Genomic DNA, 21,790 nt, shown 5'->3' with positions numbered 1-21,790 from the left:
CCACAGTGGGCTGGGCCCTCCCACATCACTCATCAAGAAGATGCCCCATAGACATGGCCACAGGCCAGTACAATGGAGGCAATTCCCCAACTGAGGCTCCCTCAACCCAGGTGTGTCAAGTTGACACTAAAGCTATCCAGCACAACTGACCCCTTGCCAACTTGACACACAAACACATCACTATTAAACCATAACCTTTCCAATTCTTGTCACCAAGATATGATGTTAACATTACTATCATAAGACAGTACAACCTAAAAAGACCCCCAGTCCTTAAAAAAAATCCAAACATCTAAAAGTCCACAGTCTCTCTTAAAAGTCTCTTAACTGAGGGCTCCTGTAAATTCCAAAACAAAGTACTGTCTTACTTCAAAGAGAAGAATTGAGCACACCTAAGCAAAACCAAAGTCCAGCAAAGTAGCTCAAGGCTGGACATCTGGGATTCACTCATGATCTTCTGGGCTCCAAAGGGTTCTGGCAGCTCCACCTTTCTGACTCTGCAGTCCATGACACAGACAGCTTGTCTCGAAGACTCAGGCCTGCTCCATTTCACACCTGCTGCTGCCCTTGGTGGTCGTCCCATGGTCCTGGCATCTCCAAAAAGCTGGGGTCTCCACTGAAACTGAGGCTACACCTTCACCAATGGCCTCTTCTGGCCTCTTGGGTGCAAAACCTCAGATTCTCTCCATGACCCCTTCAATCCTGGGGTCTTCACTGCAACTGAAGTGACACTTTCACCTATGGCTTTTTCTGGCCTCTCAGAGTGCCAAGCCTCAGCGGCTCTCTGTGACCCCTTCACACTTTCAACACCAGAACCATGCAGGAGACTCTTATACATTGCCAAGTCCTGCTTCCAGCTAGAGATGGAGGCTCAGGCCCCTTCTAAACCACAGCTTCTGTGTATGGACCCCGAGGAAATACTTCCCAGAAGATTTCACCACGGTGATGTTGGGCTCTTGTTACTTACAGCTGATTTTTCAGCCCCAGCTAATCAGCATCAATTGTCCCAGTAAAGCAAAGGTTTTACTTCAGGTTCTGGTCTCTTCTTGATCACAGCTGATTCTTCAGTCCTAGCCGACCAGAACCCACAGACTCTCAATTCAAAACATCACACAAACATCCCTGATAGTCTCTGCTTCCCTTTGAAGCTTCTTCACAAGCCAGGCCTCCATGGTCCACAATTCTTTCAGTATAACCGTTCCAAGCTCCACAGCAACAAAACTCTAAGCAAAGGCTTTTGTAGTCCAAAGTTCCAAACACTTCCACGGTCCTCCCAAAAAACACCAAGGTCAGGTCTATCACAGCAACACCCCACACCTGGAACCAATTTCTGTCCTAGCTTGTTTCTCCATTGCTGTGACAAAATACGCTGACCAATACCAACTTAGGGAAGAAAGGGTTTATTTGTCTTACATCTCCCAGGTCACAGTTCATCAGGGAGCCCAAGATAGGAATTCAGGGCAGGAACCTAGAGGCAGGAGCTGGAGCACAGGCCATGGAGGAACGCTGCTTACTGGCTTGCTCCCCTGGCTCCTGCTCAGCCTGCTTTCTTATGCAACACAGGCCCACCTGCCCAGGGGTGGCACCACCCACAGTGGGCTGGGCCCTCCCACATCACTCATCAAGAAGATGCCCCACAGATACAGTCACAGGCCAGTCCAATGGAGGCAATTCCCCAATTGAGGCTCCCTAAACCCAGGTGTGTCAAGTTGACACTAAAGCTATCCAGCACAGCACCTCAATCAAAAGAGACCCCAGAAGGGCCTCCCATGCTGTGCAATCATTCAAGGACCCCAAGAGAAGACAGGAATCCTCAGCTGGGAAGAGCCCTACCCAGAGCCCAGTCTCACATGCCAACTCACAGCTCCAGCTTCCAGAAGTGCCAAAAATCATTATCTGTGATCTATATGTACTTTGTTATAGTGGCTCAAAAGGACAAAGACATGTGGGCAGCATTGTCTTGGGAAAGAGTTGTTATGGTTTCCACATGAAGGTCCCCCAGGAATGCTCATATGTTGAAAGCTCACTTCCCAAATGGTGGTACCACAAAGAAAAGACTGGATTGTGAGGACACTAACATCATCAATGGCTTAACCCACAGATGTTGATGTTTTCATAGCCAAATGGGCAACTACGAGGCAGGGCCTAGTTGGAGGAAGTAAGTGACTGGAGGTGTGCCCTTTAAGATCTTTATGTTATGTCCAGATCCTTCCTTTCCCCTCCCTCCCTCCCTTCCTTCCTTCCTTCCTTCCTTCCTTCCTCCCTCCCTCCCTTCCTCCCTTCCTCCCTTTCTCTTTCTCTCCCTCCCTCCTTCCCTCCCTTCCTCCATCTCTCCCAGCACCTGCTTGCTGGTTGCCATGAGGTGAGCAGCCTCTGACACCATGCACACCTGCCACCACCATGCTCTTCTGCCTCTTCTCAGGCCCAAAGCACTGGGGCCAGCTGACTGAAACTTCTGGAACCATGAACTAAGGTAAACTGTTCTTCCTTTAAGCTGGTTTCTCTCAGGTATTTTGTCACAGCAATGAAAAGTAACACACACAGGTCCAGAACTTCACTATCATGGATGTTGTGAGCCACAGAGGCCCAGGAATTCATTTGTCCTCACACAGAGGTTTTACACATTAACCCAAGTGCTCTGGGTATGTGAAAATGCCCACAGGTGTGTCCTCATGCTCCAGAACACTCCAGAGCCAAGATGCCCATTAAGAAGCCTTCCTTCTTACTCCCAGACTGCAACATAAAAGTCTTAAACAAAATGTCATCCTCAGAACATATGAAATTGAACCAGCAAAGACAAAAACTTCAAGAAAAAAAAAAAATCAATTATCCATTAAGTCACTGTGCAAGGCTTGTTTGAAAACCCAGAGTCCAGGGGAATGTCAAATCTGTAGCTAAATCTTTAATAAACCATAAAGGATGGTGCTAAGGAAGAGACCTTTTCAAAAACAAGTCAGCTCCAGACGGGTTCTTAAAATGGCTATTGTCAAAGAGCCTGCTGCTGCTGGCGGCAGCGTGGGCGGCTCAGCTTCACCTCAGACAGAAGCAGAAACGGCAGACATGAGAAAAGAGCCCCACCAGTAACTTCAGAGTTCTGAGTTCTGTTTATCCAGAAAGGGTCTTATGCAGCCCAGTGTGTTGGACAACTTTAGTTGTCCATGTGACATACCTGGGAAGAGGGACCTCGGTGGGGAATTTCCTCTACTGGATTGGCCTGTGGTCATGTCTGTGAGGCATTTTCTTGATTACTGATATGGGAGGACCCAGCCCACTGTGGTGGTCACCACCCCTGGGCAGGTGATGAGCACAGGCCAGAGGAGCAAGGCTACTGATATGGGAGGACCCAGCCCACTGTGGTGGTCACCACCCCTGGGCAGGCTGAGCACAGGCCAGAGGAGCAAGGCAGTAAGCAGTGTTCCTCTGTGGTCTGTGCTCCAGCTCCTGCCTCCAGGTTCCTGCCTGAGCTTCAGCCCTAGCTTCCTTCAGTGAAGGGCTGTACAATCAACTGAAAGAAACCCTTTATTCCCCAAGTTTGTTTTGGTCAGTGTTTTATCATAGCAACAGAAAGTAACTAGAACACCCAGGCTAGCCTTGAACTCACTATATAGTAGAAGATGACCTTAAACTTCTGATCCTCCTCTGGCCTCCACCTCCCAAGTGCTGAGAACACAGCCATGTACCACAATGCCCAGTTTATGAAGTGCTAAAGACCAAACCCAGGGTTTCATACATGCCAAGCAACCACTCTACCAACTGAGCTACATCCTAGCTCCGGAATCATTTAGCTTTTATTTAGACCTCAGATGGTGTCCTACAATGCCGATGATTTAGATACATTCATGTGCTGTCTTAGTTACTTTCTGACTGCTGTCATAAAATTCCATGACAACAGTAACTTAAGGGAGAATTTATTCTGGCTCACAGTTCAAGGGGATAGTCTTTCGTGTCAGGAATTCAACGTGTTGGGAGCTTGAAGCAGCTGGTCATGTGGCATCCACAATCAGGAAGTTGGGAGCAATGAACAGTTCAAGGGGATAGTCTTTCGTGTCAGGAATTCAGCGTGTTGGGAGCTTGAAGCAGCTGGTCATGTGGCATCCACAATCAGGAAGTTGGGAGCAATGAATGCTGGTGCTCAGCTTGCTTTCTTTATGCAACCTAGGCTCAGAGGATGGTGCTGTTCACTTTCAGGATGGGTCTTCCACTGCAACTACCCTCTCAGTATAATCCCTCTCAGGCATGCCCAGACACTAAATAAGCCCTCACAGGTATATCTCCTAGGTGATTCTAGAGCCTATCAAATTGACACTCAGCACTAACCATTCCAAGTGCCAATGAGTCACAGGTTATACTTATAACCAGACTCTGCTCCCCACTTCCAAGCTTCTGTACCCAGCAGTCTGGTCAGTATCTCCACTTTCCTAACTGACAACAACCGAATATCAGTCTACAACATAATTCCCATTATCCTGATTCACCTTGCTGTGCTGAGCCCACTCCAAGCCCCATCGTTATAGCTGGTTGGCCCAGGGACATCAGGTTCTAACTGAGCCCACCTCTGCTCACATTCCACGGCCAGATCATTGGCCCCAACTTCAGTGGAGACCTGACATGAGGCCCTTGCTGCATGTCCATCACCCCAACATGGACTATAACCTAGATTCTGCACACGGGCCTTCTGGAGGCTTTCCTGCTCATCCCTCCTATATAATGTCTCAGTCCTGCACCTGGAGGGAGCACTCGAAAGCTCAAGTCAGGTCATACGCTCCTCTGTCCAAAACCCAACAGTGGCTTGGCACATACAAGCAAAACTGAAAATCCTAACAAAGCCTCAGAGCTGCAGTGAAGGCACAGCTGGCCCCGGCCCTGACTCCTGCTGCCTGCTTTTCTACTTCCCCAGCTGTGGCCACCCCAGCTCCTTCCTTGCAAGTAACAGGCACACTCTGAGACTCTTCACATTGGCTGTGTCCTCTGCCTAGAGCACTCACACTCTGCCAGGGATCTGTGAGATGAACTCAAATGCAAGTCCAAATCATCTAGGCCACTCCACCTGCCTGCTTGAAATGGCGAGCTCTTTCTTGTAACACTCAGCCATCTCTCTGGCTGAGTTTATTAGCAATGAATTGTTTATTAGCAATATGTATCATTTATCATTATTATGCTTACTGACCCATCTCACCCTGGTATAATACTGACAGGAGGCCCAGGATCTTGATCTGTTTAGTACCCAGAGAACCCAGGTATTTAGAAGCACAAGTAAAAGGCAAGCCTGGGAAAGAAATTTCCCTTCCAACCTCTCAATGCGTACCAACCAGCCATTTGTTCTCCAGTTCCCTGAACTGTTACTATGACATATTGTTCTAGTTTGTCTCTCCACTGCTGTGACAATTCACTCTGACCACTACCAACTCGGGGAGGAAGGGGTTTATTTTTCTTAGATCTCCCAGGTTATAGTTCATCAGGGAGCCCAAGGTAGGCATTCAGGGCAGGGACCTGGAGGCAGTAGCTAGAGCACAGACCACGGAGGAACGCTGCTTACTGGCTTGCTCCCCTGGCTCCTGCTCAGCCTGCTTTCTTATACAACACAGGACCATCTGCCCAGGGGTGGCACCACCCACAGTGGGCTGGGCCCTCCCACATCACTCAACAATCAAGAAGATGCCTCACAGACATGGCCACAGGCCAGTCCAATGGAGGCAATTCCCCAACTGAGGCTCCCTCAACCCAGGTGTCAAGTTGACACTAAAGCTATCCAGCACACATATCAAGAGGACATGCACATTCAACACACACACACACACACACACACACACACACACACACACGCACGAGAGAGAGCGAGAGAGAGAGAGAGAGAGAGAGAGAGAGAGAGAGAGAGAGAGAGGTTGAAACTTGGAAATGCCTAAGGCCCTGTGGAAGAAGAAGCAGAGCTTGAGTCCAGGCTGATGAAGGACCATCGGATGCTGCTGGCTTCTAGCTACCCACCTCCGTCTCTCAAGCTCTCCCTGGGGAGAAGGGACGCTGCCTCTGCTGGGTTCTCAGTCAAATGAGCCAGGCAAGGATGCCAGCAGACTACCTGGAGCACAGGAGGCTGTGAGGGCAAGGGTCCGCTGGAGACAGCAGAATACTCAATGTGCATTGTTGGAAAGCCTGCCTCTTAACACACTTTCATGTCCTTTGGAGAAACAGAGGTTTACTATGATCTGCCATAAGTCAGTACCCTCATCTTACCTGGTTCTGAGCCTACTGCACAGAACTTTATTTTTTAAATTAAAGAGAAGTCTTGAATGACAGAGGGATGATGTTATTATGAGAGACAGAATGAACTCAGTTACCTCACTTCTACAATGATCAATATTTCACAGGTTGCAAGTGACCACAGTGCCCTCATTCTTCCAATGGGTAAGCAGACATGACAGGAGCCCCTGACAGGGAAAATCCACTCAGGTCTTCTCTGCACTGGAGTCCCATGTAAGATGTCATCCAAAGACACACTGAACGCAGAGCCCCCAGAAACTAACTGAAAATGTGCTTATGACACAGGAGCTAAAGAGCCAAGAAGGAAGTAGGAAAGGGATGGGCAATGAAGGACATCTTAAGGAAATAAGTTTGTGTGTAATACAACAGATATTGCTGTGGTTGGGATGGAAATTACTAGAGGGACGTGCATCTCATCTAGAGAACAGCTAAGCTGAAAACAAGCAACACGATGCATGGGGTTTTAGGCAGATTTCATAAACACTAGATGTTATAACAAAGGTTAGAATTTTCATTCTTATAAAATGACAAAAGGGGGTTGGAGAGAGCTCAGTGGTTAAGAGCACTGGCTGCTCTTGCAGAGGGCCTGGGTTCGGTTCCCAGCACCCACATGGCAGCTAACAACCATCTATAACTCCAGTTTCAGGGGATTTTTTTATGACTTCCATGGGCACTGCACGACACAGGTGCACTTACATACATGCAGGCAATACACTCATACACATAAAGAAACAGTAAAAAGTAAATAAATATTAAAAAAATAAAATGACAAAAGGTGTCCCCATCGCACTAGTAAAAGAATATCAAGTTTCTCAGAGGACTAAACTCAGCTCGGTTGTGTCCTCTGCCTCTATAATACTGATGCCCACAGGTGATAGAAAAACACCTATGTGACTTTTAAGAGGAAAACGTCTCAAGTCTAGAAAGCCTTGGCCAGCCAAGTTGCTTGCGTAATGGGATGGTAGATGCGCTCTGTGAACTCTGTAAGGATTCATAAAATAAACTGTCCGAGGAGGTCCCCAGGGAAGGCGATTGCTCAGCTTTCCACAGAGGATGGATGAGAAGAATGAAGAGCTCAAGACTGACAGAGTCAAGGCCACATTCACAACGGCTCCCACCTGTCAAATGCTCAGAGGCCCAAGCCTGATACCAAAGCTATGCATATGTTTCTAAACTCACCTAAGTCTCAAAATGAACCAGTAAGCATAGTATCCCCATTTTGTTGATGAGAAAACCAAGTTTTGGGGGTTCTCCAAGTTTTGGATTATTCAAACAACGCATCAAGGTAAACTCACGGAGAGTAGCAGAGTTGGAATTCTAGAATGTGACCCTAGCAGTCAGGCTCCTTCAGTTATTTATTTTTGTAATATCCTTGTTATTTATTATGTTTATGCTTGCCTATGCCTTCATATCGCTCTAAGAGAAACGAACACTGGTTTTGAAATAAAACATCAGGAAGCCTTTCCCCTTCCAATTAAAATAAAGCCAACGACATCAAGCAAATTACTTTACAGTGCCAAATAGAAAAGAGCTGTAAAGCTATTTCAGAAAGGAACCCTTGTTAAGAAAGCAGGTGGGTGAGATATAAGTATCTATCAAGGCTGAATTCAGTATTTTTTTCTTTATGGAGGTATGCGGTGGAGGTACATGTTTATGTGTGTGCACATCTCTGTGGGGATGCACTTAGTACACCTATGTATGCCGAGGCCAGAAATCAACTTTGGGTGTTGTTCCTCCAGCACTGTCCACTTTATTTTTTGAGACAGGGTATCTTACTGCCTGGAAATCATCATAGGCTAGCTCCAGGGATCCTCCTGTCTCCAACTCTCCAGAGCTAAGATAGGAGTACGCAGCCATCATGCCCAGCATTTTTACGTGGGTTCTGCAGAACAAACTCAGGTTCTCATACTTCTAGGGCAAGTATTTTGCCCACTGAGCTATCTCCCAGCCCCTAGATTCATTAGACTTTAAAAACCACAAGGCAGAACCGGAAACAACCTTACTTAGAAGCCTCCCTCTATCCCCCAAATCATGGAACAGTCACAAAATTGTATTCCACGTGATCTGGTGCCAAATATATAAAGAAAGGAATTCCTAGGTCAAAATAGCAGAAGTTGTTAAAAGTAACGAACAGGAAGGTGGAACATGCAAAGATTGTTCTAGAACAAGTTACCCAAGGCATAAAGTGACCTCCACCCCACTCCAAAAGGGACCTATGTCACAAGTGCCAGCTCCTCCTTTCCAGCCACACAGCTGCAAGGATGAACACTCTACCTTCACAATGGCCCCACGGCCAGCCCTCACCTGGAACGTTGTGTATGGTGATGGCCAGGATGAGCAGCGCAATTCTCCTCCAGCTGCTGCCGCTGGGCTGCCCCGAGTTCCTTCTCACAGGCCCTGAGAAAGCAGGGCCCTCTGGGAGTCCGGCGGCCACCACCTTCTTCCTCTGGTAAGCCTCGCCATTCTCACTCTTATCTGTGCAGAAGCAGAGTGGGGAGAGAGGGCGGTGAACATGCATGTGGTGACACCCGGGCAGGCAGCAGCAGAAAGCAGCTTCCAAGCCAGGAACAGTACACATCCAGACTGATACGGACCAGGCGTTCCCCCCTGACTGCTCATCCACTCCCTCGCACATTCAGCCACTCCATGAAGGCTCAGTAAACAGACACTGTGCCAAGAAGAGTAAAAATGTCTGTGTAAGGCAAGTGATGCCGAGGACTGACCAGGGGCAAAGACTCTGGAATCAGAGCATCTATTTCATTTCCTGACCCAGCCACGCAGAAGCTGGGTAGTGCTTGCTACCCAAGTGGCTTAACCTTTCTGTGCTACAGTTCCCTGATTCAAAAAATGGAACCACAGTGACACTTATTTCCTGGAGGGGTTGTGAGGATTCAACAAGGGAGCGCATAAAAGTGTTTAGAGTATTCCAAGTGTTGGATGTATGGATTGGTAGATAATATGTTCCCTCTCTCCCAGAGCCCTACAGAATTACTTATGTGACCCTATTCCCAGTCACCCTGAGACTCAAAGGGGACCAATTCAGATGGTAGGCTCAGCCAATCATAGTTCATATCCTGGGACACACAGTGACTGGAGGGTGTGGGTGCTGAATCTGACAGGTTATATAATAAAGGGCAGCTGTGCCAGAACACAGCTGAGGAGGCAGCTGAGCAGATGGACAGAGGGAAGAAAATGTACCTCAGTAAGCAGAGGTGGGAAAGCACACAGTCAAAGAAACAGCAACGGTGGGAAAGAGATGAGCAAAGGGATGGACAGACCATGGCAGCCCAGGTCCTGAGGGACATTCACGGGCTGGCTATGGCACTCAGCCCCTACATTTCAGGAACGAACCTGCCCTTGAAAAAGTCCCACTTTGACTGTCAGGTATCATGGCTCATGTCCCAAATCCCAGCCCGTGGGAAGCTGAGGCATGCACAGAAAGAACCTGTCTCAAAAACAAAACAAAAACAAGCAAAACTTCCCCTGGTTTATACTCAAGTAGTGCTGTTCACTATGAGCAAGGCAGCCACATAGCCCAGTTTGCACTTGCCCCTCAGAACGATGCTAGTGATTCTGTGGTGCTGAGGATGGAATCCAGGGCCTTGCCCATGCTCGACAGGGCTGCCATTGGGCTGCACCCAGGCCTCCCAAGACAATTCTTGCTGTTGTTCTTTTTATTTTACAGTGCTGAGCTGCATGGGTCTCTCCCATCCTGGCAAGGCAGACCCCAAGCTATACCCAGTCCTCTGAGGGGGATGATGAGCATCAGTTCACCCTCACATGTATTCATGTTTGGGGGATCCTTTCTGTGCCCCTTACTGCATGACAGCCCATGCCCTTGGGCCATGCGACAAAGACCCTCAGCATTCCACTTCCCTTCTCCACTTAGGGAGTTTCTGCAAGCAGGACACTCTTGCTATGAAGAGGAAAGCCAGATAACAACGTCCCCAAACCCAGTATGAGAAACAAGGGGTATGGTGAAATGGCTCATGGGTTAAAGTGCTTGTCATACAAGCCTGACAACCTGAGTTTCATCCCTGGAACCCACAGTGAAAGGAGAGAATGGATCCCAAGGGTTGCCTCCTCCCCTGCGCACCCCCTCCCTGTCACACACACACACACACAAAGATAAAAGAACAAAGGACAACTCTTGGGTCTCCTGGCCTTGACCATGCGTACATCTGGTCAGATGCCTTCTTCTTTTTTGTCACAACAGGCTGGGTAGTTTGTCTCTGCTTCTAGAATGCCACCCTTAAAGAAGAGAGTCCTACTAGGGAAGGCGGACTGGGTCTACGATTCCTTTTCAGGGCACTGGACTAAGTGAACAACGCTTGGCATTTCAAAAACATGAGAATTCTTTAGAAAACCAGTTTGAATTTGCTTATGCAAACTATGCAAATGCAGTGCATAGAGTAAGAAAGTACCAATGGGCATGTGGTCTGTCACCTGTCAATGGCTGAAATTCACTGTGTTCCATAAAGAAGGAGGAGGCCTTGGTTGGGGATGTGGTAGAAATGAGCTTAGCATGTGTGGGGCCCTGAGTTCTATCCCTGGAAGGGGGGTGTCTGGGTTTGCTTTTCTGTTGCTGTAATAAAACAATCTGACCAAAAACAACCTAGGGAGGAAAGGTTTGATGCTTTCAGGTCACGGTCCATCACTGAGGACAGTCAGGCAAGGCGCTTAAGCAGGGATCTGAAGCAGAGCCCACGGAATGGAAGAAGGCTGCTTGCTGGCTTGCTCACTGGCTCATGTTACCTTTCTTATACAGCCTCAGTCCTCCTGCCTAGGGATGGTGCTGCCCCCAGAGGACTGGGCCCTCCCACACCAATCATCAATCAAGGAAATCCCTCACAGTCGCGGACTGCCACAGACCAGTCTGATCCAGGTAATTTTTCAACTGAGGTTCCCTCTTCCCACGTGACTCCAGGTTGTGTCAAGATGACAATAAAAACTAACCAGGTCAGGAGGGGAGGGAGGAGAGAAAAAGAGAGAGGGAAGGAGGGAGAGAAGGAGGAGGGAAAGGAGGGCAGGGAAGGCCTTTAACTGATCCTCCACAGTGCAAGTCGCCTCATTCACACAGCTGACCTTTGGAGAATGCAGCAACACAAAAACACAGCAACTTCTCCCAGGTAAGCCTTAGAGCTCAGTCCATACTGTATGGCATTCATGTGTGTGTGTGTGTGTGTACATACCCACATGAGCAGGACATGTGACTGGCACTTGGTCCCATGTTTACTGACTGACATTCTAAGCCATGTCCCTGTATATATGCATGTGTATTTCTATGTGCACAAGGCAGGAAGTGGTTGGCATACATTTTATATTGACAGCTAGATGATTTGGGCTCAGAAGGCCGGTTGGGAACCGTACCTAAGCTCCCCAGTCTAGAGGCATAAGCAGGACAGTTCATCTGCTGCTGATGAGCCTAAATGGGCCAGGGCACGCCGCCTTCTACTGGTTCAGCAATAGACATAACTGATACTTTGAGCCCCTCAGCACACAGGCCTGCCCCTGCCACTCTCCAATGGGAGTTGATAAAGAAACAAGCAAAAGATTTCTTGCTTTATGGGTATTATAATATAAGAGAGGACAGACAGGGAGCATAAACCCCTTTGCACCTAAGGGATGGAGCACATACTTTATAACAAGCATCAACACTCATACATATTTTTGTCTATGTTTCCAAAGCCCCTAAGGCATAAAGAATAACAGCCAGAAGGTACTGTGGGCAATGCCAATGGGCACTTCACTCAGTAGGAGTACAGAGCAGCCGCACTGAAGCAGGGAGGCTGGCCTGGCTGGCCCCAGGTCCCCAACACGTGCAGACTTCGATCAGCCCTTGGCAGCCAACAGGAGGGTGACAGAGCCTGAGGAACTTGTGAAAGTTAACTGAGCCCCTGCTGTAACAGTCACTAATGCATTCGCAAAGGAGACAGGGGAGTCCAAATGAACGGGCACAGCGCTCAGTGTATCAAAGCACTGGACCATCTGGTCTCTCCCGACAAGGTGGGTTACAGTGCACCATGAGTAGCCCACTAAGCATGTGGGCAAAGGATGACCAGTCCATGTTAATGGGCTTGTGTTTGAGTGAAGTGATGAGGATACTGAGAGACTTCCTAAAACAGGAAGAAAAGCTGGGGCACTTTTAAAGTCAGTTTTTGTACAGGAAAATAGGAAGAGCATTTAGGGAGCACACAGTTAAGGTCAGGCAGAAATGGAAACAGCACCAGCAAGCCCGGCTGATAAACAACATGGGAACTTATCCTTAATTCATTCTGAATCCTTACAGAGGAGGTATAGATAATACCCTTTAACAAACCAGGAAGCAGGTGGAGCGATGGTCACACAGCCTGTCCATGGATTTGGGGTTCAGCACAGGTCCTTCACCTTGACAGCCACTCTCAATCAGGGCCTGATGGTTGGCTGGGGGTGTGTAAGGGGTGATGGTTTCGGGTTTGTCTGTCTGTCTGTTCACCAAAAATAGGTGCTCAACAAAGTGAGAGTGGCCACTGTAGTGAGAAGGTCTCAGGGAGGGTCTGGCGGGCTCTGGCCATGTTATCACAGGGGAAGAGGCTCAGTGGGACACACTGTCTATCCTCACCCTTGTTCCCAGATGAACCTGAAAACACAGCACAGAAATGGTGTGTCTTAAGCCCACTACACAAAGTAAGGAAGCTCTAAGTGGAACGTATATTATGAACAGCAAGCCAAGAACACAGGGTTAGTTAGAATTCTTCCCAGGGTGAAGAAAGGCAAGATTTTGCTATTAGAAATGGTTGCTCATTTCATATTTATATGTTAATATATATATGTTTAAAACTTTTTTGCATGTGGTATATGCATGTGTATATGCTTGTGTTTGCAAAGGTGCATGTGAAGACCACAGGGTGGTCTTGCTGAACCCAGAGTTCACCAATTCATTAAGACTAGCTGGTCAGCAAGCTCCAGGGTCCTCCTGTGTCCACTTCCCCAGCACCAGGATCACAAGTGTGCATTACCATACCCAGATTTTTATGTGAACACTGGGGATCTGAATTCAAGTCTTCATACTTCTGTGGCAAGTACTTTTCCACAGACCCTTTCCCCACAAGTATTAAATTTAGAATTAATCCCTTAAGAATCCACACAGAGAAGGGGTCTGCTGAGGGACTTGGCCAGCTCTCTCCAAGCTGCGTTTCCACTGCCACACTTGGTGACAACTTCAGTGGGGCAGAGATGTTCCCTGCTTAAATCACCAGGTGACCTTATCAGACACCTGCTTCCCTGCTCTTTCCTCAACACAAGGCTAAGGATTCTTGTCCCTGCATATCAATAGATGACACCTGCTAAGCACAAGCCTGGGGCTATGAGCTGAGCAAACTCTGATGCCTGGGACATAGCTGCCCCAGTAACATGACAAGCCCTGAAGTCCTCTCCTGGGTGGTGGCTCTGAGCCATCTTGATCAGCAACCATTTTTAAAAAGCACAACAAAAGCCACAATCCACTCTACAGCCAAACATGCACAGATGGTCTGGTAGCATGACTGCATCCTCAAGGATTCAAGACTCATCTAGGGAGGTGAAAGCTGAGCTAGCTATCCTCACTGGCCTCCTCTTTCATAGCTCACAGGCCCAGCCACATGAGAACGCAGATGGTCTGCAGTCCCTGGGAGGATGACTAGCTGAATCCAATGGGCCCAGTGATGGAATCTCAAGTCTCCTGTGAATACAGCGACACTAATTAACAGATCATCAGCCAAGGGAGAATGTGAATAAATGCCCCAAGATATCACTGGAGATGATTTGGTTGGAATAACACAAGTGGGCAAATTCTTATCTACTGAGAGCACACAGCTTTAAATTCTTGAGAAAAGACTTTTCTTTCTAAGCCCCTGTTATAACATACAAGGAAGAAGAGCCACGGATGTAGAATCACTATGTACTGTGGGTCCACGAACAGCACCAGCAGGCCAACCAGAAGTACAGAAGACGGGAGCTGGGAAGATGGCTCATTTGGCAAAGCACTCATCCCACAAGTGTGAGGACTTGAGTTCAGAGTCCCAGAATCCATGTAAAGAGCCCAGCACGGGGTGGGTGAGATTGGCTCGGCAGGCTCAGGCACTTGCTGCCAAGCCTGATGATTTAATCTCTAAGATTTAGGTGGTGGAAGGAGAGAATCAGTTCCTTTAAATTGTCTTCTGACTGCTAAAGGCATGCTGTGCTGCATGCATGCCCATGCATACAGACACCCAAAATGAATAAACAAATGTAATCCTTAAGAACAAACAAATCTTGGCACGTGCCTATAAATTCCAGTGTCAATGAACTCAGATCCCAATACTCAAATAAAATGCTAGGTAGGGGAGCCCATGCCTGTAACCACAGTGATTCAGGGGAGATGGGTGGAGAGAGGAGGATCTCTGGAGTTCACTGGCCAGCCACCTTAGCTGAATCGATGAGCTCCAGGTTCAGTGAGATCCTGTCTCAAAAAATATGGTGGAGGGGCTGGAGAGATGGCTCAGTGGTTAAGAGCACTGGCTGCTCTTGCAGAGACCCAGGTTCAATTCCCAGTACCCACATGGTGACTAACAACCATCTGGAACTCTAGTTCCAGGGGCTCTGACCCCCTCCTCTGTCCACGGGCACTGAAAGACACAAATATACTCACATACATGCAGACAATACACTCATACACATAAAATAAAAATAATGAATAAAATATTTTTTAAAAAATATGGTGGGGGAGCTGAAGAGCTGGCTCAGCAATTAAGAGCACTGGCTGTTCTTGCAGAGGAAACAGGTTCGATTCCCAGAACCCACATGATGGCTAATAACCTTCCATAACTTCAGTTCCAAGGGGGATCCGATGCCCTCTTCTGACATCTGTGGGCATTGCACAACACAGGTGCACATACATGCAGGCAGGCAATATACTCATACATATAGAAGAAAAATAATAAATAAAATACTACAAAAAATATGCTGGAAAGCAATTGAAGGGTGAGAATCAACTTCTGGCCTCCATATACATATGTGCACACACAGCCCCGCCCCACACCATAACTTGTATGCACACACATCATCTCACACTATGTACAGTTACATTAAAGAACACATTCCAGAGACAAAAGGCCCCCACATCCCTCACTCATACCATTGTTTTAACCTGTCCCTGCCCCAGCCTCTGGCCCAGCTCATGAATGTGGACCTCTTTCTTCATTTCTGCATCAAGGGCTGTGTCACCACAAGCAGGATTGATGAAAGGGTCACGGTATGTGCAGTGGGAGAAAAGCACTGGCAGTTTACAGCCTCACTCAGGCAAATGCTCTCTCCACATCTCAGTTTCTTTGCTGCAAAATCCACTTCAATCACATCTACTCTGTGAGGCACTTCCGAGGACCGAGCATATGAAACCGCATGGCACAAGCTCACAAAACACAGCTCATATCCCTGCTGTACTTTGGCTCAGTTGTCAAGAGCACTTGCTACTCTTCCAGAGGACCAGAGTTCAGTTCCCAGCACCCATGTCAGGGGGCTCACAACCACCTGCAACTCCAGTTCCAGGTGATCCAGGCCCCTTTCTGGCCACTGTGGGAACTTGCACTCACATGTACACACACACACACACACACACACACACACACACACACACACACACACACACAGAGTAAATAAATAAGTATCCTAGTTACTTTCTGTTGCTGTGATAAAGCACTAACCAAAACCAATTGGGGGAGGAAAGGGTTAATTTGGCTTATAGCTCACCATCCAGGCAAGCTAGGGCAAGAGCTCAGGAGAGTAACCCGGGGGCATTTTCTTGATCTTTGAATACTGCAGGAGGGCCCAGCCCACTGTGGGAGATGCTACCTCAGGGCAGGTGGTCCTGGGTTCTACAAGAAAGCAGGCCAGCGGAGCAAGCCAGTAAGTAGTGTCCTTCCATGAGCTAAGCTTCAGCTCCTGCCTCCAGGTTCCTGCCTTGAGTTCCTGCCCTGGCTTCCCTCAGTGATGAACTGTGACCTGGGAGATGAAGATAAAACAAACCCTTCCTCCTCGGGCTGAGTTTTGGTCAGTGTTTTATCACAGCAACAGAAAGCTAACTAATACAAGGGCGTGTTCTCTTCCCTTGCCCCTTCCCTTCCCACTGCCTCTTCAAACTGACTTCGGCCTCAATTATACAGAAAAGGAGGATTCCACAGAGGTAGAGAGAAGAACAAAAGAAATCATTTATTTACTTTAAAAAAACTTATTATTTATTTATTTATTTACTTATTTGAGACAGGTGTTCCTGTAGCCCCAGCTGGCCTGGAACCAACCAGGTAGACTTCAATCTCACAGAGATCTGCCTGGCCCTGCCTCCTGAGTGCTGCCACACCCAGGTAAGAACTCCATTCTTGGCCTGGGTACAGAGGCTTTAAATGAAAGAGGGGGTTTCTAGAGCATAAATTTGACTCTTCAGTAATTCTGCCTTAAAGATCCGTCTTTAGTGCACATTGGCAACTTGAGCTGTGGCCCAGTTGTCAGGCTCTAGGCAGGTGGGTCTGCTGCACAGGGTCATGAACTTGGCCTATCGTTTCCCAAGAGTCAGTGAAAAAAATGGAAGGACACTATGGGCACCTCTACCCAGCAAATTCTCTCGCTTCTCTGAATCTTACCAGGCTCTGCACACAACAATGTTCTAGAATATTCCAGAACCCTTCGAACTGCCAGCATGGAAACACAAAGGTAAGGTTCTGGCATAAGCCCAGTAGCAGAGCACTCATTGAAATCACATCAATTGAATACAAGTTACAGACACAAGGGACTACTACAAGACTGGGCTTTATCTACCCCAGCCCCTGTGCCATGGGACTATAGGCCTCACATAAAACATCCCTACCCATGTTCTTGTTACTGGCCACAGAAGTACAAATGCATGCTAAAGGAACCATGGACAACTTAACAGGTACACAGAAGGAAATGCAAGCCACCCACGACCTTACTGCCCCAAAAATAGCAATGAAGGTTGGTGAATTTCCCTCCGCGCACCCTCGTGCAGTTGCACTCGGCTGAGATATCATATTATATAACGAGAGACTGCTTTTTGTTCCCACTAAACACAACATAAGCATATGATTAAATACCCTTTCGGGCACTGCCAGCAATACAAATTATTCCTGACATTCTCATACTACTGGGCATTGAGGCTGTCTCTAAATTGTTCCCTTATTAAATTCACTGTGAACACTAACTTGTGGAAACAATTGGAAATTTGAACAAAGTTCCCTGAAGTTGAACTCCTGACTGAAGGACCGCAGCAGACGCATCCATCTACTTCACTTCCTGGAAGATGGTGTAGCTGACATCTCAGCGAGCAGCATTTCAGAGCTGGCCATTTCTCAGGCAGCCCCAGGAATTTCTCATAAGTGCATTCATTTACGTAGGCAGTGACATTTCCCTTAATTTGTATCTCTTTGACTGCAAGTGAAGTTGAACATTTCTCAGTGTTCCGAGCAGATTTCATTCCACTTTGGCGAGAGGCCCTCGGCCCAGATGAGGCCTCTTGAAGCAATGACCACATGATTAGCTAATTCCTTACAGTCGGGTAGTTTTCCCATGAAGCACTTATGTCAGTGACTGATGAGCCCTGGCTGGGAGCAGGAGGGATCGTTATACAGCAGACCGATGCACCTACCTGGCCGAGTGGGAGTTTCAGCAGCAATTTGTTTTGAGCTCCTTTCTGAGCTTTCTCAAGACCTTATGGTGTCTTTTCGAGAATATCTTATCTACTTTACTTTTGACACAATATGCCATGATCCCAAAAGCTCATTATCTGAGGGAATTTTCTCTCTCAATATTGAGATATCACCCTTGCCAGAAGCAGAGGATGGATGTGGGCATCCTTGACCTTGTCCCTACATAGGCCTGGGATCCTTATAAGAGTCACAGCACTCTTGTAAACAATACAGACAGAAGAACCTATGTGAACAGGATCCCTACTAATGATGCCAAACTTAGCAAATAAAAAGGGGGTGGCTGCGTAGACATGAATTCAGATTAAACACATTTTTGTCCAACTATATCCTAAATATTGCATTGAATATAGTTATGCTAGAAATATTTATTTTTGAAATTCAAATCTGAGCACATCATGCTTTTTTAAATCTGTGGGTATGGTGGTAGGGGGGTATTATGTGGTATATGTGGGAGGAAGGACATACTCATCCACGAGGGTGGGTGTGGAGGCCAGAGGCTGATGTCTGGCATCTTCTTCAATTGCTTCTCCACCTTACTTTTTGTGAAACCAGGTCTCTCACTGAAGCTCTGCTTCTACTGGACTGGCTGGGTCCCTGGGACTCCTGTCTGCTCCCTGCTGCCCCCAGGGCTGAGGTTTCCGACACACACTGCAGTAGTGGCTTTTTAAAAACAATATTTTATTTATTTATTATTTTTATTTTATGTGTATGAGTGTATTGCCTGTGTGTAAGTAAGTGTGCCTGTGTCGTGCAATGCTGGGGAGGTCAGAAGAGGGCTTTGTATTCCCCTGGAACTGGACTTAAGGACAGTTTGCAGCCGCCATGTGGGTGCTGGGAATAGAACCCAGGTCCTCTGCAAGAGCAGTCAGTGCTCTTAACCCCTGAGCCGTCTCTTCAGCCCCGCAGCAGTGGCTTTTAATGAGTCCTAGGCATCTACTCAGGTTCTTGTGCTTATGCAGTAGCACTTCACCCCGGTGAGCTGCCTCCCAGGCCAGGCACGTTGCATCTTCTCTGACACCTTTGATTGTGCCCACTCGAAGGTGCAGGTTCTGTGAGGAGCCAAGTCCAACAAACTGATAGTACTCTCTAAAAAGCAGGCACGTGCTTGCCTCTGTCTGAGCCCTATTATGGATGTTTGTCATGTGCTGTACAGAGCCCCTGGCAGGAAAAAGATTCCGGTGGAGACCAGACAACTGAAGTATTTTATTACTCTCGACTTCCGACCTTCAGGCAGAGACATCTGTGCCCCACCCTGGAGCTTAAGAAACACGATCAAAAGTTTATTTACAACCTTCCCAGCAACGAAGGATGTTTCCATTTATCACTCCAACGAGCACAAGCTGCACAATTATCAGAGGGTCAAATGCTGCCCAAGTATGGCGGCTGATTTGATTTCCTAGTCTTCTCAGTCAGTACATGTTCTGCTATGCACAAAAAGTCAACCAAGTCTTACCTTGCATGCTTATGAATAAGCAATTGCTTAGCGACAACACAGATGCAAATGGGTCTGCATAATTGAGAAAATTAAACGTACAGCAGCCAAAGAGATGGGCTCACTGTTAGCTAAAGATTTCTCATGCATTAAACAAACCCGCCCACTAAAATGTTCCTCATTCCAAGGATGTAGGTAAAACAATTTCTATTCTCATGCAATTGAACCAAAATATCCAATAATGCTAAAAGTCCATCTCTCAGACTGGCTGTTCTATGTTAAAGGGACAAACAACAGTGTTAATGAGCCTGGACTCACTCTGGTGTAACTGTGGTCTAGAAAAACAAACCTTGAGCGGGCCCCGGAGCTGCCTCTCTGCTTCTCTGTAGCAGACCCTTAACCAGCCTGATCAGCACAAGAGCACTATGCTAAGAGAAACCAGCACAACTTTCCCAAGGCCCACCAGCAAGACATTTGTTTCAAATAGGTCCCTGTGGGGGTAGGGAGATGATGGCTCAGTTGGTAAAGTGCCTGTCACAAAAGCATGGGACCTAAGTTCAGATTCCCAGCACCTGGTAAAAAGCTGGGCATGGTGGTTCAAGCCTGCACTCTTAGCACTGAGGAGGCAGAGTCAGGAGGATCTCTAGAACTCAGTGTCCAGCTAGCCTATCCTGGTTGCTGAGCTCCAGGTTCAGTAAAAGACCCTGTCTTAAAAAATAAGGTGGGAGTGAGAGAGGAAGACACTTGAGGGTGACCTCTGGCATTCACCCACACACACACACACACACACTCATACACACACACATACACACACTCATACACACACATACACACATATATACATACACACACACACACACACTCACACACACACACACACACACAGAGTTCCTGCATACTTTCAGGAGAAATGGCATTTTGAAGAACTTCCATGCTTGTAAGAGTTTGGCAAAGGCCTCCCAGCCTCCTTCCACAAAAGATGGGGGTCCTCTGCTTAATTTGCGTGGGTGGAAGTATTAACCAAATTGTCACTTGACTCACTCCATGGTGACATTGCCTTGCCATGTCCTCTAACTGTAAGAACAAGAAAAAAACATCACCTAGACTCCCACATCTCCAAATGTAGAATAAGGCCCACCCACTGCAGCTTCATGAAGGGAGCTCAGAAAACGCTGAGTCCTGGGCCCCACCCAGGAACTGCAAGGTTGGACTCTTTCAAAGAGGCAAGCTCAGGAATGTGCCTTGTGGAAGTCCTACATTCCCAAACATACATACAACCCCGGGTAATTGTGACACAGACTTGATTTTGAAAATTAATGTTTACACTGCCCAGTGACAAGGCAGTCTAGATACTTTCTCTTTCCCCAAATCTGCTTCAGTTGGTCTGGAACACTTGCCTCTCAGCATAACAGCCATTACCATCTCAATCAGAGCAGCTGTGACTACCCACAAGTGACCCCCAGGAGATCCAGCCTGGTGATGTTACCCCAGAGGAGGGGGCAGGGAGGGTCAGCAGAGCCTCACCTGAGAGTCCAGCCACCCCCTCCCTTGCCCCAATCCCAGCTGCATATAGTCTATGGAGGTGTTAGGGTATACAGAGGTGGACTTTGAAGGGAGGACTCCATCTGCACAGCCTTCAACCATGTTGGCAGTGAGACTCTTCAGTGATGCAGCTATTTGGGGATCACCCATGCTCCTGTAAGGAAGCCCAATAAACTTACTGGGTCATCAAGCTCTGGATTTGGATGGAATCACTCCATTAGTCTGTCACTGGTACTTTATCTGGGCTAACTAAATGTGCTCACAGCTCCCCACTAGGTCTGTCCATTAGGTACTGCACATGGATGCACCTAACCTTCCCTGTATCTGGCCACCTTGAGGATACATGGGATTCTTTTTCAAATACACAGGGTGGGGGAAGAGGAGAGGCACTGAAGTTTAGGAGATAGGGCTGCGGAGATGGCTCAGCAGTTAAAGAGGGATTCCTTCTCTAACAGAGAACTGGCGTTCCACTGCCAGTACCCACATCGGCTGGCTCACAATCACCTGTAGCTCCAGCCCAAGGAATCTGACGCCCCCTTCTGGCCTCCATGTGCACCTGAACACACATGTATATATATACAAACACATACAAAATTTAGAAAAATTATATATTTGAAAAGACTACAAGGCAAAAAGTAATTGGATTGGCTTGACAGAAAGCACCATTTCCTTACATCAAAAAGCTGCATCTTTCTGAGAGGTAATCTGCTACCATGACACATGGGAAATGTAAAAAGAAATCCAACCACAGCAGAAGAATTGAGAGAAAAATAAATCCCCCCAAACCAAGGCATTCCTTCATCTTCCTGCATCTATATATCAACTCTACCTCTCTTTTTTTTTTTTTTTT

The 21,790-nt window shown here is 47.4% G+C and overlaps 1 protein-coding gene across 6 annotated transcripts in view; it reads right to left on the bottom strand.

The window, feature by feature from the left end:
• Slc39a11 (solute carrier family 39 member 11) overlaps positions 1 to 21,790 on the bottom strand; it is a 605,978-nt gene that overhangs the window by 192,979 nt on the left and 391,209 nt on the right. For 4 of the 6 annotated variants that reach the window (XM_029562731.1, XM_017797732.2, XM_029562733.1 and 1 more), the window contains exon 6: positions 8,560 to 8,730. The exons of the other annotated variants lie outside the window; for them this stretch is intronic. In XM_029562731.1, coding sequence (XP_029418591.1) covers positions 8,560 to 8,730 — 171 coding nt within the window. The remainder of the gene's footprint in view (positions 1 to 8,559; positions 8,731 to 21,790) is intronic. 6 annotated transcript variants of the gene reach the window in all.

This window comes from Nannospalax galili, unplaced genomic scaffold, assembly GCF_000622305.1.
Source record: "Nannospalax galili isolate Female #2095 unplaced genomic scaffold, S.galili_v1.0 scaffold634, whole genome shotgun sequence".
NCBI classification, from domain to species: Eukaryota; Metazoa; Chordata; class Mammalia; order Rodentia; family Spalacidae; genus Nannospalax; species Nannospalax galili.
This window is presented reverse-complemented; position numbering and strand designations above follow the sequence as displayed.